General features: G+C 35.5%; 1 protein-coding gene across 6 annotated transcripts in view; it reads left to right on the top strand.

Moving 5' to 3' along the window:
• The first annotated feature begins 662 nt into the window (after positions 1-662).
• The window catches only part of diaph2 (diaphanous-related formin 2), a 763,661-nt gene continuing 749,426 nt past the window's right edge, over positions 663-14,897 (top strand). For 5 of the 6 annotated variants that reach the window (XM_056472167.1, XM_056472172.1, XM_056472173.1 and 2 more), the window contains exons 1-2: positions 665-717; positions 1,269-1,609. In XM_056472167.1, the coding sequence (XP_056328142.1) occupies positions 1,523-1,609 (87 nt within the window). In that variant the 5' untranslated portion in view covers positions 665-717; positions 1,269-1,522. Of the gene's footprint in view, positions 718-1,268; positions 1,610-14,897 lie in introns of all 6 variants that reach the window. The other variant, XM_056472168.1, reaches the window with a different exon arrangement.

Raw genomic sequence — 14,897 nt, forward strand, 5'->3', positions numbered from 1 at the left:
ATCTTCATTAACTAATGTTATCAATGATACATATATTCTGCAATAAATGTATTATTCATTGTTTGTTCATATTAGTAAATACATTAACTAATTGAACCTTACTGTAAAGTGTTACCTCACTTTTATAGTGTATATTTTGAAGCATGCATTTTATATATTTTTACAAATAAATTACCAAATTAACTACAGTACCTCTGTTATGTACAATCACAGTATTGCAAGCAATCAAGCAGGGAAAAAATAAAATCATTTTCTGTTACGTAACATTAAAAAAATCTGAGAATGAAACCGATAAGCACTTGAAATTACACAATAGGCATGCAAGGTTCTTTGTGTCTATTCTTTGATGTACTTCTGCTTTATTACAGGATTTATTACTGTGTTGTTATATTTGAGGAGGTCTGTAGTTCTGTAGAGAAACATGCATCACAAATGCATTAAATACCACAATAATGATATCTGCTTTAAGGCACTGATTTGCACTGCTATGCATATAATATTGACTTTCCATTGGCTAAAGCCGATCCATGTACATATCGCTCTGTGGTGAGCAGTCCTCCGCCTCCTTTCTCTGACAGACAGTTCAGTTGACCAATCTGTGCCGGAATATTTCCAGCACGTGACCATTTGTGGTCATTTGGAAGCGTCGATAGGCGGGTACAATAGTGGGCCTGGCTCGCGCGTTTGGTTGTGTAGGTAAGCCTTGGATGAGATTTTGTGAGTTTTCTTTATCATTGTGTGCCTGTTTTGATGTTTAATAATAATTCGCTATGCTCACGTAAGCGGACAGGGCGTTTAGAGTGCATGTCTTTATTGTGTACTTTTTCTTTAAGCCTCATGACGCTGGAATAACAGTTTCCTGTGTGAAAGTAACCGCCTGGATAACCAGCGGTCATTTCTCCTTTGAATAAAACCAGTTATGTTTTCATTTTAGAAATATCATGTCATATCGTATTAAACTCTCAGACCTCATTTGATATTTTAAAGAGACTCTGAAATATCTTTATAATATAGAATAGTCCCTATATAACTGTTTAAGTGTAAAAATCCGTTAATTTATTGAACACATTGTTATTAATTGATAATATCGCGTCTTTTGGTGACTGAGAAACCGTTTCATGAATGTAATAATTTCGCCAAAAGTTCATAAGCTCTGAATTTACAGCGTTTATATAGCTGTGTATTTCATGTTTCAGTTATACATTGTTGTTTACTTCAACAAGAACACTATAAATGTAATTTACAACATGTTGATTTGTTTTTGACAGACTTCAGAGTAGTTTGTTTGGACTGGACTGAATTTCACCACACCTCGTTTTTTGGACAACTTCATCCACAGAGGTTACATCATTCACAGTCGACTGGATAACTTACTTGTATGGAATAGTTTTGGAACAAACTCCTTTTTTTCTCTCTCCATGGATGGCATGGCTTTTGAAGAAACGTGATTTTTCATAGGCGTTTGCAAACTTGTGGGAAATACCAAGCGAAGTTACTGTTTTAGAGAAGTTTCTTTCCAAAGATGGATCAGCAGGCAGCTGGAGGGGAGGACCCAAATAAACCCTCCAAAAAGAAATCCAGTGAGGATGAGAGCAAAAACAAAAAACTGGTATGTATTGTATCTTTAGAGAGTTCAGTTTTTCTTGTTTTATTTATGTCACAGAAAGTAAGAGATTTTGTTCTTTAGATGGTTTATAACACAATATTGGTCCTACAAGTTTTAATTAAAATATTATGTACCATCCTCATGGATAAATAATACATTAACATAACAAAATTGCTGCATTTTAATGCCTTTTACACCACATAGTAAAACTTGGTGACAGCTTGTTAGTCATTGTTTACACAAGTGCAGGAGGAACACAATAGGCTTGCTTTTTTACTCAATGACCCAGTCAAAAGTTTTTGTTTTTTATTTAAACCCTGTTTGGCTTGTATACCTAGTGTTACCCCCTTTTCAGTTGTCAGGATTTGATCTTTTTTTTTTTATATCTATCAACAAAGTTTCTCTCAAACATGGAGCATGTTTTCACTCAAAGATTAACCTGCTCAGTCAGCAACCTCTGGTGGAGCTGTTGAAGCTATCAGTGTGTTATTACACAGGACCCTGAACCTCATGATAATATGCTGTCAAAATACTCTGTGAGTCACCCAGTGGGGTCTGAAGAAGTGATATCTGTGAGCCTTCGTGGATGGCTATGTCCCAAAGCCTTTATGGTGAAACTGGAACTGCTTGTTTCAGTTCATGCTGGTTGCCTTTTTGAAAGTTTTATAGCTTGAAAGTTTGTTGACACACTGACCTTAGGGCAAAGAAAGTTGGTTTGCTGTCTGTCATTTGGGTTATCAGCAGCAGCATCATGTGATCTGCAGAAATCTAATGACTATATAAAGGCGTCAGTGGTAACGGAACAGTTTGCCGGTTGCTATAGCATGTTAGGTATTTGCTAGCATGTTAGGTATTAGTCAAGGGTATGATAAAGCGAACTATTTTTGCTATTACCTTACGTCATGCCTGTTTAGAACTGATTACTTTGCTTTTTTCCCATCCGTCTAATATTTCACAAGCTTATACTCTTAATTTCTTAATTTGATATTTGTTTAATATAACAAAAACAAATAATGACATTTCGTTCATTAAATTTAATCACTTTAACCACAATTCATGGCGATTTTGCAAAAATATACATTTTAGGGAGACTTTGAAGTGAGTTTTACTTATTTATTTATTTTTGTGTGCGTTTATGGGGCTATATGTTGGGATTGCTCTCCATGAGACTATCGGCATTGACTTTTTACATTATATTTTAAAATAAAATACTGTTTCTTTCCAGTTAAGATTTCTGTTAAACCAAACATTTAGTTTAATTTTAAGGAAGATAGAGTTTCTGTGTATCAATGGTGGAAAGAGTACTGAAAAATCATACTCGCCTCAAGTAAAAGTACCATTACATGCCAAAAAATGTAGTGCGAGTAAAAGTATCTGCTGTAAATATTACTCAAAGTTGGAGTAAAAAGTAGCCCTTTTAAAAGTACACAAGATAAGTGAGTATTACAATATGAACTGCTTATGCGTTTACATGCAATTTGTGCACAGATGTATAAACATAACATTCTGTAGTGCATTAGTAATGGTTTAATTCTCATCAGTGACATGCAGTATTTAAAGTCTCACGATCTGATTGCGTGTAAAGATTTTAGACATCATCTTACACACTTTTAATCCTTCCAAATGGTTTGTTGTCAATGTTTTGCGGTTGTTTAGGATGTTGCAATTTACATTCAATGTGCAATTTTATTGGACAAAAATAACAGGGCTGATTGATTTACTTTAGCCAATCCCCAGAGACAAAAGTAGTGACTGCAGGTTGAAGGAAAACAGTGAAGTAAAAGTATCAATACAGCACTAAAAATGTACTCTAGGGAAAGTAAAAGTACACATTTTTAAAACTACTCAGTCAATTTCAATTCCTGATTAAAACTGCTCAATTACAGTGATTTGAGTATTTGTAATTTGTTACTTTACACAAGTGCTGTGTATACATGATATAGTGATCCATTCACTCTCAGAGAAGCTAGAGCAGGTGTTCCAAAACTTATGAGTTATTTTGATTTATTTAAGCTCCTAAATCAAATTTTATTGAAGACCACGGGGTAAATGTTACATCATATGCTTAACTCTATTATATAAAAAGTTGACATGGGTTTAAAAAAAAGAAGAAGAAAACATTACCCTTTAAATCAATTAACTAATAGGGTGTATGCAGAAAGACTTAATTTTGCACTAACCGCGCTTCCGGTGAACTGTATGCAGTTTTAAAATCGGTGCGTTTAAGGTCTGTTTTCTGTAAAAATCAAGTATCTTCACTGCCTGATAGACATACAATATAAAGTCACTGCATTAAATTACATTTTCCCGCGACATGTCTTTAAAATATGAATATTTATTTTACTCCAGTATTTCAATGGTGTTTCTGCGCTCGCCTGCTGATTCTGACAGCTGCATGCGTGTAAACAACTTTTCATCTCATTTTACGTTAGAACAACTAAATGAATGCTGAAGTCTGTTTAAATGATTGTATTTTAATTACATTACAACATTGATGCTGTAAAAGGCACCTTATAAAAGTGAAAAAGTCACTAATCATTCACTAGAAGTGTATCTTTTATACTTCAATGAAATAATTGCAATAAAAAATAAGCAAAATTTAAAAAAAATTATAACACAATGGAGTTCAGTCTAGAATAAACTAGTCAAACTGCACCTGCCTTTGCTTTGATTTGTTTGCCGATGCCTTGTGCCTTGTTCTCAATGCACAATGCACGGTGTAAAAGAATGTACATTAAAAAATCTGATTATTTTACAACATTGCATTTAACTTGATTCCAGTTTTTTTTGTAGCTCAACAATAAAACAAACAAAGAAAAGGTTACATTAAATTAGAAAATCTAATCAGATGGTGTAGTTTGGGTATCTGAATTCTTATTACACAGAGCTATTTGAGTAATCTGGTTAAACAAAACATTGTAATGTCAAATATTTCCAATATCCAATTCACAGACACTGTTTTGTAATGTGTTCAGACTAGGCATTGGCTGGTATAAGTTTCTGATGGTATATGATATCCTTATATAAAAATATCACGGTATTGTGATAAATGCTCTAAAATAAGTTCTCTTTAAATGTCTGGGTAAAAAAAACAACATTCCCCCCATTTAACACAACATATTTCATTTTAGAAAACTGCAGCTGTTTTTGGAACAGTAAACATGTCAGGCTAAACAATTAGAATAAATCATTGACTTATATGCTTAAGTTTTAAAAGCACAGATTTCTTTACAACACATTAAAACCACATTAAAAAAAACTTTACATATACATCAGGAACGATATAACAGAAAATTTTAGTGGTTTTAAAACCTTGACTTTTCCAAACTGCGGTAAACCTTGAAATCGGTTATCCCATGCCAAGTTCAGACAAAATTTGCCAAATTATCAGACATTCCACATTATATAGTAAATACTAGTGTAGTCTGCTTCTGCCACTTGTAATGACCTGGGATTCATTAGCTTTTAATGTCTAAATATGTAATGCTGATTACTGGATGTAGGACGTTCTATTTCTAGGTGCCTCCTCATGCATGTATTAATTACTTCACAAGATCGCCTCACTTCCCAAAAGTTGTGCCTTTGCCTGTGGACTTCTCAAAAGCTGTCTGAAGATCATGTAGTCATCTTGTATGGTCTCAGACAGAGCTTATCATCACAGTAGGGTTCCAGATCAAGCTGGCTGAATGAGTGTCTAAGTCTTGTTAATCCGCATATGTGTTGTAACTTTGCTTAACAACTCGTCTTCAGTCAAATGAGCGCGTCCTGTAAGCTTCATAATGAAAGCAGTCTTTTGACAGCAGTCTTCTGGGAGCTGCAGGAATCCATCCATTTATGAGCTCCATTTGCTCTGAGGAATGTAAACCCTTGGGGACATTCTAATAGCCAGTGTGTAGTTGGAAAAGGGGGCTGAAAGTAACGTGGCAGGGATGTTACTACACATATTTCTTTCTGCGTCCCAGGCTGCTCAAAAGTTGGAGCATATGGGTGTGTTGTAATACTTGTTTATAGTTGGTGTTTAGATCCTCTTATTCCCAGGAAATGGCTAGCAAGCCTCTATAAGTGGAATGGGTGTGGTTTAAAAGCACCCCACATTTGGTCCACTAGTGCAGTGGTTTTCATCAAGGGGGTCTGGACTGCTTGGGGGCACATTTATGATTGTGTTGCAACATGGCTTGAAATGTTTGTTTACAAGGCAAGAAGCTGTAATATAAGTTAAACAGAAACTTGTTTTTTTTGGAACCAGGGGTGCTGTGGCATTGGGAAATCTTGTTAATGTTTATGATGAATAAAAAAGTAGCTTATAGACAATGTTGTCGTTGATGTTCACTAAAACTTTGCATTCATAAAGATTTCTTTGAATGTATGTTTATGGCTTGCCAAGGCTGCATACATTTGATCTTAAATCTCACGGCAATTCGTAACTTTTTGATGTAGGGGCTTATTCGTATGAATTTGTACTTTCTCATTTGTGCAATTTAGTACGATTTTCACATCCCCCTATGATGGTTCAGTTTAGGGGGGAGGGATTTGTTCCAAAAAAATCATACGTTTTTGTATACCTGAACTCGTACAAATTAGCCATTAAACTGACAAAACATAAAATAAGTAAAGTTTTCTTATGAGATCAGGCTGAAAATACAGCAAATAATAATAGTAATAGCGTAGTGCAAATAGGATAAATCTATCAAAGTTTTAAAATATGACCCATATGTATGTTTTTATATTTGGCAGACTTAAAACTATTCAAAATCTGAAATAATAAAAAAAAAATTGATTGATTTTATTCAGAAAAAGCATTAGTAATTAGTTATTAGAAGTTTTCTGAAAATTTCAGACGTTTTTATTCTTAACCAAGTTATTTCACTCGGTGGCCATCTTTGAAATGCCTCTCAGGTAGTATGCTCGGTGAAACATCAAATTCTCAAACTGTTTTCCAGGCTTATGATTACATGCAGGGCCGGCACGTCCATAGAGGCAACAGAATACTGAGGGTGGCATCCGCGACTCCACCTCCCCCCCCCCAGCGTCCTCTATTTCATCCGCGAAAACATTCTACTCAAACAAAATCTGCATTTTTTCAAGCTAATGTGCATGTGCACTCGAAAAGAACGAGATCACGACATCAACCTCCTTTATGGCCGTTCTACACATTATCATCCTCTGAATAATGCTTTGACTGATTGCGCTGGTCTTCTGAAGTAATTCACAACTTAGTCTTGACGGCGAGTCTCCTCCACAAATGAAAGCGACTCTTTGTTTACAAGTTTTTGGGCATTTGAATTGTTGCTGTCATGGGATGTGCGTTTGACAGGATGGACTGTACCTCGAGTTCATTTCATACAGATTACAAAACCAGAAAACTTTTGTTTTCAAGTATAGTTGGTTTATTTAAAAGTACAGATTTCATGCTTTATGTGGATATATTTCTTATGTCTGTGAAGAAAGTATTTGCTGAGATTCCAGTGCGTTTGTTGACCACAAAAACTGTCGTAAATATTGATCGTTACACTTTTCCCCATTCAAAACTATACAATTGACATGTCTTGTGTATGTTATAGTCATTGCCTTTACGTATCATTTAAATGTTTTTGCAAAGAAAAATTTACAAACATTTTGAGACAAACAATCTATTGTTGGCTGTTCCTACAAAAATACCTGTCCAACTTACAGTTTTAGTGGTCTAGGGTCAAAAATATTTAAAGATCGCACAGAAGTTAAAAAATACAATATCAAAATCAACTGGAAATTTCAAATAAACTCATTAGTCATTTGGAGGCAGAATCTGCACACTGAACACGGAATCTGCGCACGCAGAAATACACAGATTTCCGCAGATTTTTAGCCCATCATTGAGTCTGTATTTACTTGTGTACATTTATATTTATTCAGTTTTTAAATTTATTTTCACTAATATTAATGTGATTATAATAATAGAAATATTAAAATGTTCATATGATTGATTAACTATACAATTTGTAAAGTCATATTCTCTGTCTTTTAGTAGATATATTATATGAGAGAATTGCTTTGTTTACCAATTAGGTGGATCTAATTGGATTTGCATTGCAAACACAATATATGAAATAAAAAAAATTCATTTTTTACTTTCATTTAAAGTTTAGTTATGATACTTCTAAAATTATTCTGCATAAATCAGCAGATTTTTTTTTACAAAATTCTCTGCAGAAATAACTAAAAAGTATGGGTTAATAAGTGTAAACCATAAAAATGCATTCCTATAAAAAGGTCAGGAAGTTTTTATTTGAATTATTTTAATATGAAGGTATTTTCACTATTGCCTTGGTCAAGGGAAAGTCAAGCAGTCAGAAAGATTAAGAATCAGTGTCCTTATGTTTGAGGTTTTCACATGCTCTCACACATCCCACCCTACTAAACTCAGCCCTTAACACTGATGTCACTCTCTCTTATATTAGTGATCTCACTGTTGCACATCCTGTGGCTTATTTCATGCCAGGCATGTTCTCTGTTGCCTAACGTTTGTGTGCATACAAGAAATCCAGCATTTCTGGTGTTATGCAATAACTTTTGGCAAAATAGAGGAAGTCATTGCACAGAAAGTTGAAGTTTGAAACCATCCTGTCTTTTTAGCCATTTTTTCAACAAGTTTGTCGCACCCATTATGGTAAATTTCAGGGAATACATTTGTTTGTGGATTTATTACAGTTGCTGTGGTCTATTTGATTGTAGTGTATTGTATGATTTAATTGGACAGGAGAGGATTTAGGAGTAGAAGAAGTGTAAAGTGTATGACGGTTTTAAGTACTTGACTATAGGGAAGTATAATAATTACTGTAACAAAGTTTTAATGACTGCAAAAGGGGTATAAGCATGAAATAACCATGTATGGCCTTTTGTTTTCAAGCCAAACATTTCCAGCCAAATTTTCCAGTACTATCTGGATGCAGACTTGGATTTGCAAGCTGAGTCTGCATATTCTAGACTCAATGTAGCGAGTGACATCACTGTGAGTGGATAGGGTTAAGCAGGTCACATACCAAATGCGCCATTCTGCTTTGCGACATGGCGCGCACATGACAGTTGGATGTATCGCACACCAGACGTGCACATTTGCATGCTATTTAATACGAAACTATTCAGATGGCGCTCTGTGGCGTGGCAGAAATATGAACAGTGTCCTGAGTCGTTGCTGGGCGCAGTGGACAGCCGCCGGCTTGTGGCGCCGGTGTGTGTACCCTGATAGAAACCTATGGTTAGAATTCTGAAATGCATGGCGCTGCGTGGCGCTGCGCTTTTGTGACCCCCTTTAGGGGTGGGGTTAGGTGTGGGCATTAAAAGCATCGCATGCAGCTCAACTTGCAACTGCACCAAGTCTGCATCCAGATCCCTCTCTTCTGGCAAAATTTTTGCCAAAAACAGGAAACCTTTTATTCATATTGCCTATTCTTTTACATGACAACGCCATTTTAGGATGTGGAAATGCATACATTTATGAAAGGGTTTCAGGGTTTTGGATTCTGTGTAAAAGAAAAAAATACTACAGTATAATTACAAGATTTATTTATAAATGTATTTATAGTTATAATATTATTTTACAGACTTATTATTTTATTCAAGTTAAATCAGTTTTAAATAAATGTTTATTTTTCTTATGATTTTCAGTTCATTTATATCTATTTAAAGTATTTGTTAAGTAAATAGACGTATTGTTGCAGAAATGTTTGCATAATTTATTTCCTAATGACGATACACTTAATATTTCATTAATAGTAAGAATTAAGGGTGTCTTGATTTCGATTTTTAATCGAAATTGATCGAAATTCATGCTTAATCTCGATTATCGAATCAAAAAATGGAATCGTTGATGCTGCCCCACCCCTATGTCACGTCAGCAGCAGCTTGACTTGCCAAGTGGAAAAAAACTCACGCATGCGCGTCAACCTAACAGCTACAACAGCCACGAGACAGCATGGCAACTGCAGACGCAGGAGACCCATCGAAAGAAATTGAACCCCCTCCTCTTTCACTGACGTCGCCGGTGTGGAAGTATTTTGGATTTCCAGTGAGTTATGTTGACAACGTTCGTGTTGTCGACAGAAAAAACACAGTTTGCAAGCACGACTAACATGGCCGGGCATCTCCGCAGGCACCACAAAAACATAGATGTATCTGTTAAACCGACAAGTGTAACACAAACTACTCTCCCGTCTTCATTTGGAATAAAACTTCAAAACAAAGGTCAGATATTATATTGCATATACGTCTTAAAATGGCATAGCTTGTGCTTTAAAAATTTTTTTTGTTAAAAATCGAGAATCGAATCGAATCGTGACTTTAGAATCGAAAATGTAATCGAATCGAGGATTTGGAGAATCGTGACACCCCTAGTAAGAATATCTAAATAGAATGACATTTTTAATAATAGAGTAAAACAAGCTATGGTTAGTAAGGCAGCCTGATAACATTTAATAACACCAACTAGCCACCATCAGATCTAAGTGATCTTATTGCAATCAGGCTTAACCATGGGGGTGGACACAATTTATGGGCAACTTATGCATTGCCAGTAGATTTCAGCATTGAATATGTGTATATTGGTTTGAATGTGAGCCATCTCTGGTCTTATGATAAATCTGTCCTGAGCTGGATTAAAGAAAGGTTATAACCCCTGGAGCATGCTGAGCGTTATCACAGAGCGTTAGTTTTCTGTAATGCACTGGAGCTAATCTTCACAGTCAGCCTCAGGATCAGACCGGGAGAGTAAAAGAGGCAAGAGGAACAGCTAAGAATGCAGCATTTGTTTACAGGGGAGAGAAGCAATGACATCATCAAACCACAGTTTGATCCACAGCCTCTGTTGATGACACAAATAAAGACAAACAGAGTTGTGGCACTTCTCAGTAGTTCTTTTCAGCTTTCTCACGCAACGCTGACACTCCAAAGTTTGTTATTCTGTTAGTTGACTTCAATTTAAAAGAATGTGGGGTTTGCATTTATGCTACGAATGCCCTTAGTAGTCCTTTAGCTGTGTCTTAGTGTACAGGATGAAGTCACGGAAGTGGAATTTTAGCTGGCGCATACCAGCACGTTTCCTCAAAAGGCATTCCTGAGCACAAATTGAATGAAAGTTTACCTCCATTAAATTCCTTCGCAAATGAATGAAAGGCCTGAAATAGAATATAAGCCTGGCTGCTGTTATGTAACATACCATAACGGGGCTCAGATTAGTGCAGATGATCAGCACAGCACGTCCTTGTGTAGTTGCACTGTAAAAGACTGAAGCCATGTACACTGTGTTCGCACTAAAAAAAAGCCAATAACCTTGAAAACTTAGATGGGCTAGTTGTTTTTAACAAAGGAGAAGCAGAACTAGATTGGGTGGTGACGTTGAGGCCTTGGCTCTATCAGCGCTATTCAAGGCAGAGGTGTGAATGGGCAGATTAAACGTGCGAAACATACTTGAATCATTCCTCAACACTGCTCTGGGCCATTTTGCTCACATGAAGACATGTAAAAATCTGCAGTGCACTGTTGTTGGGTGTATCTGAATCTCATTTTCAAGAATGTTTAAACCTGCTCGGGTGTGTTGTTAGAAAGAGTGTGTGCTGTTTAAATAACACTTGCTATTTTCTCATGTGAAAAACAAAACGTTATCTGTGTAGCTGTGGTTGGTTTCCGTTAAACAAATGTAACAACTCTCTTTTGGGACTTTGAAGGTTTTTGGCCAGCCACTTTCCCAAAGCTGAGTTAAAAATATTGACTGTGCTGTTTGTTTGGCCGTGGCTTGTCAAGGTTGTTTAAATGCATCTTTATTGATCATATAATGAGTGGTCTGTATATGGTACTAAATGAATGATTTATTACAAACACTTGATGCTAAACTTGGTCAGGGATTTTATATTCCAATGTCGTGAAGCACTACGTAAATTTAAAGAACTTGTTTTGTCAGCGACGCACACCCGCAGTATTATTCTATATTTGGATGAAACAATTTGAATCATTTGAATGTTTTCACATCTAGTACAAGCATAAATCAGCATACTGTATGTGAGAAGTTTACTGAGGCAGATCTGTTTTTGTGGTTTACATAGTGCAGATAAAGGATCATGAGTCTTACATCTGCAATGTCAAGCAACTGTGGCTGTGCTTTAACCTAATATTGTCAACCACATAGAACAATGTATTGTGGTGATGGGAGTTTACAGGTGCGATCGCGCTTATGAAACTTGTGAGGTTAGCATTGTACTCTTGTGTATATGGGTCAAAGATGAAAATGTTTTTGCGAGTTTGTGCATTTAAATATGTCTGGTTAAGACTTAAAATATAATTCAGTGTAACTGGTTGTAGGAAGCATTATATTTGATACTTGCATATCCATGTATATAAAATTAGTTTTAAAAATTTAATTCAACACCAAAATTAATTGTCATCAGATTGACTGAGAACATGTTCGTTCATTCATTTATTAATTTTCCTTCAGTTTAGTTCCTTATTTATCAGGGGTCGCCGCAGCGAAATTAACCGCCAACTATTCCATCATATGTTTTTTAAGCAGTGGATGCCTTTCCAGCTGCAATCAAGTTCTAGGAAACACCCATACACACTCATTCACACACACACTCATACACTACAGCCAATTTTTAATGTCTTTGGTCTGTGGGGGAATCCAGAGCACCCGGAGGAAACTCAGGGAGAACATGCAAACTCCACACAGAAATGCCAACTGGCCCAGCCTGGACTCGAACCAACGACCTTCTTGTTATGAGGCGACGGTGCTAACCACTGAGCCACCGTGCCGCCCCTGAGAACATGTTTTTAAGGCTTAAAATGGTTTATTTCTTTTCAAATGGTTTTATAATTATGATTTGAGTGAATACTTGTATGACAAAGGGAAATAATATGTATTTTAGCATGTCTTGATGTTTTTGATTTTTCTCTAATTTAATATAAATGTAAACAACAACCCGATGAATATGTAAAATAGATTATAGATATAGTATCGGTAGAAAACATTTGATTACACTTTATTTTTAAGGTGTCCTTTTTACAGTGTAACTACTGAGCAATATTTATTAATTACACGGATTAACTATGGTTAGAAGGACTAGAATGTGGGTTAGGTGTTTGGTTAGTTGTATGTAATTGTGAAAAAGGGTTCGTTATTACTATAGTAAGTACATAAAACGGGCAACATTGACACAAATAAAGTATTACCTTATATTGTTATATTAGTAATTGGGCTATTTGTTTATTTAATTGTAGTTTTTTTTATTTACATAGCAGAGCTTATTTTAGTTTTAGTAAATAACCTAGCCTAATCTCACGAGGAAATGTAACTACTTTGTTTTGTCACTTTAATGGCTAGTTCAGTCGTACAAAAATATACGTTTTTTTTTTTTAAAGGAGGCGTGGCACCCAACACCACCCCTAAACCCAACCGTCATTGGGGGATAAGCAAATCATACTAAACTGTATGAATATAATGGTAATTTATACGAATTAGCCACTAAATGGAAAAGTTGCGAAATGCTGTGAGGTAGTGTTGCTTAATCGCATTTTCTAATTTTAATTTTAACATTTTCCGCTATATAAAATATAGTTCCTAAATTTACAATGTGGTCTCAGACATTTCAACCTCAGTGGTTGTTTGTAGCTGGCCATTTTAGACTTTAAGAGGGGAGGGGGGGTGGGGCAGAAAAACCAGCAGGAAGTTGAACACATGTTGAGTGTCTCGGGGCTCACAGGAAGTGAACAGGGGAAGTGCTTTAGTTGTACTAGGGGAAGCACAGCCATTCTGACATCACCCTCTCAAACAGATGTTTCTGGAACGCCTCCAACACTCTCTTCATAATGCACACATTGTCACATGACAACATGGCGGCCACATCAGTTGAATTGGAGCTTAGAATACTTGGTTGTCATTTCCGCGGGGGGTTTCTGTCTTGAATCAATCACATGGGATGTATTGTCCATAAAAAAAACTGTTCACACCAACATATCCCAGCATGTTACAGAGAAGCACAAACATTGGCTCGATTCTCCAGAAATAACCAACACACCAAAGATTTTTCCCATGTTAAGTCAACAGAGCTCTCGGAATGGGTAATTTGATGCATTATTTGGAAGTCATCAGTCATTTCTGTGTTGTGCTCCACAAAGGCAAATCCCTTGAAAGTTAGATTCTGTTTTGAATCTTTTTAAAAATACGTTAACATATTCACTTCATTCAAATGAGTCTGTTTATTTGCATGTTGTGAACAGTGAAGCTTTGTTTGAATAGGGCAGATGTATTAATAGAGAAAGGGTCTGTTCATTAAGGCATCTAGCGACATAAACAAATTGGGTTCCTTGACGTTTGTGAGTCAAAATAAGACAGGTGGCAAACAAACAAAGCTGCCACTACTTTGGAAACAATAACTAGTCTGTTAAGGATTAAAGTTAACAAGAAAATAAAATTGAGTTGGTTGCACTATGAATAGTTGCATTGTTTCATGTTATTCTTAAGAGTAAAATGTTTCCCTAAATCCGTAATAGAAAGATCTAATAACATGCTCCATGAAACAACATTAAGCCTGTTTTGTTAAGATGCATTCTTGGTTAGAATGAATCACTGTTGCGTAGTATTCAACAGAAAAAAGGCTTTTTTGATAATTTCTTTTTTAAAATAATTAAATAAACAAAACTAACAGTTAATTAAATTAAACAATTAACAGAAATAAAATATTTTGTATATGCAAATGGCTTTCTTCTCTGGTGTCACCAAAGGCTTTATTAATATTATTATGATTATAATAATACAAAAACCCCTGCTGTGTCAGGCTCCTTTGTAATAATTTTCACATTTATTTCTTTACCAAATACTTTGTTTCATTTGAAAATCCATTTGCAGAATTAAAATGAGCGGTTAAGATCAGTGTTGGGGGTAACACATTAACCCCCGGTTTCACAAGGCTAGTCAAGATTAAACTGCATGTTTGAGCTGTCTCAACTCAAAATAACCTGCAGTTAGATGTCTTAAAATGCATCAGTGCAATTTTTTTTTCTCCAGGTGCACACCAGTAATATATTTTTCTAAGGCCATTTTTATAAATTTGGCTTAAATAGAATAATTTAACTAAGGCCTAGTCCTGGCTTAATCCAAGCGCCGTTTGTGAAACTGGGCCTAAGAGTCATGTGAGTTAATAATAATAAAACTTTTCTAACTAATGAGTAAAGTAACGCATTGCTTTTCAAAATGAAGTAATAATATTTGAGTTATGTGTAAAAAAATGTAATGCAAGTTACTTTTTAGTTTAGTTAATTAGAAAAA

This window comes from Danio aesculapii, chromosome 14 (genome assembly GCF_903798145.1).
Source record: "Danio aesculapii chromosome 14, fDanAes4.1, whole genome shotgun sequence".
NCBI lineage: Eukaryota > Metazoa > Chordata > Actinopteri > Cypriniformes > Danionidae > Danio > Danio aesculapii.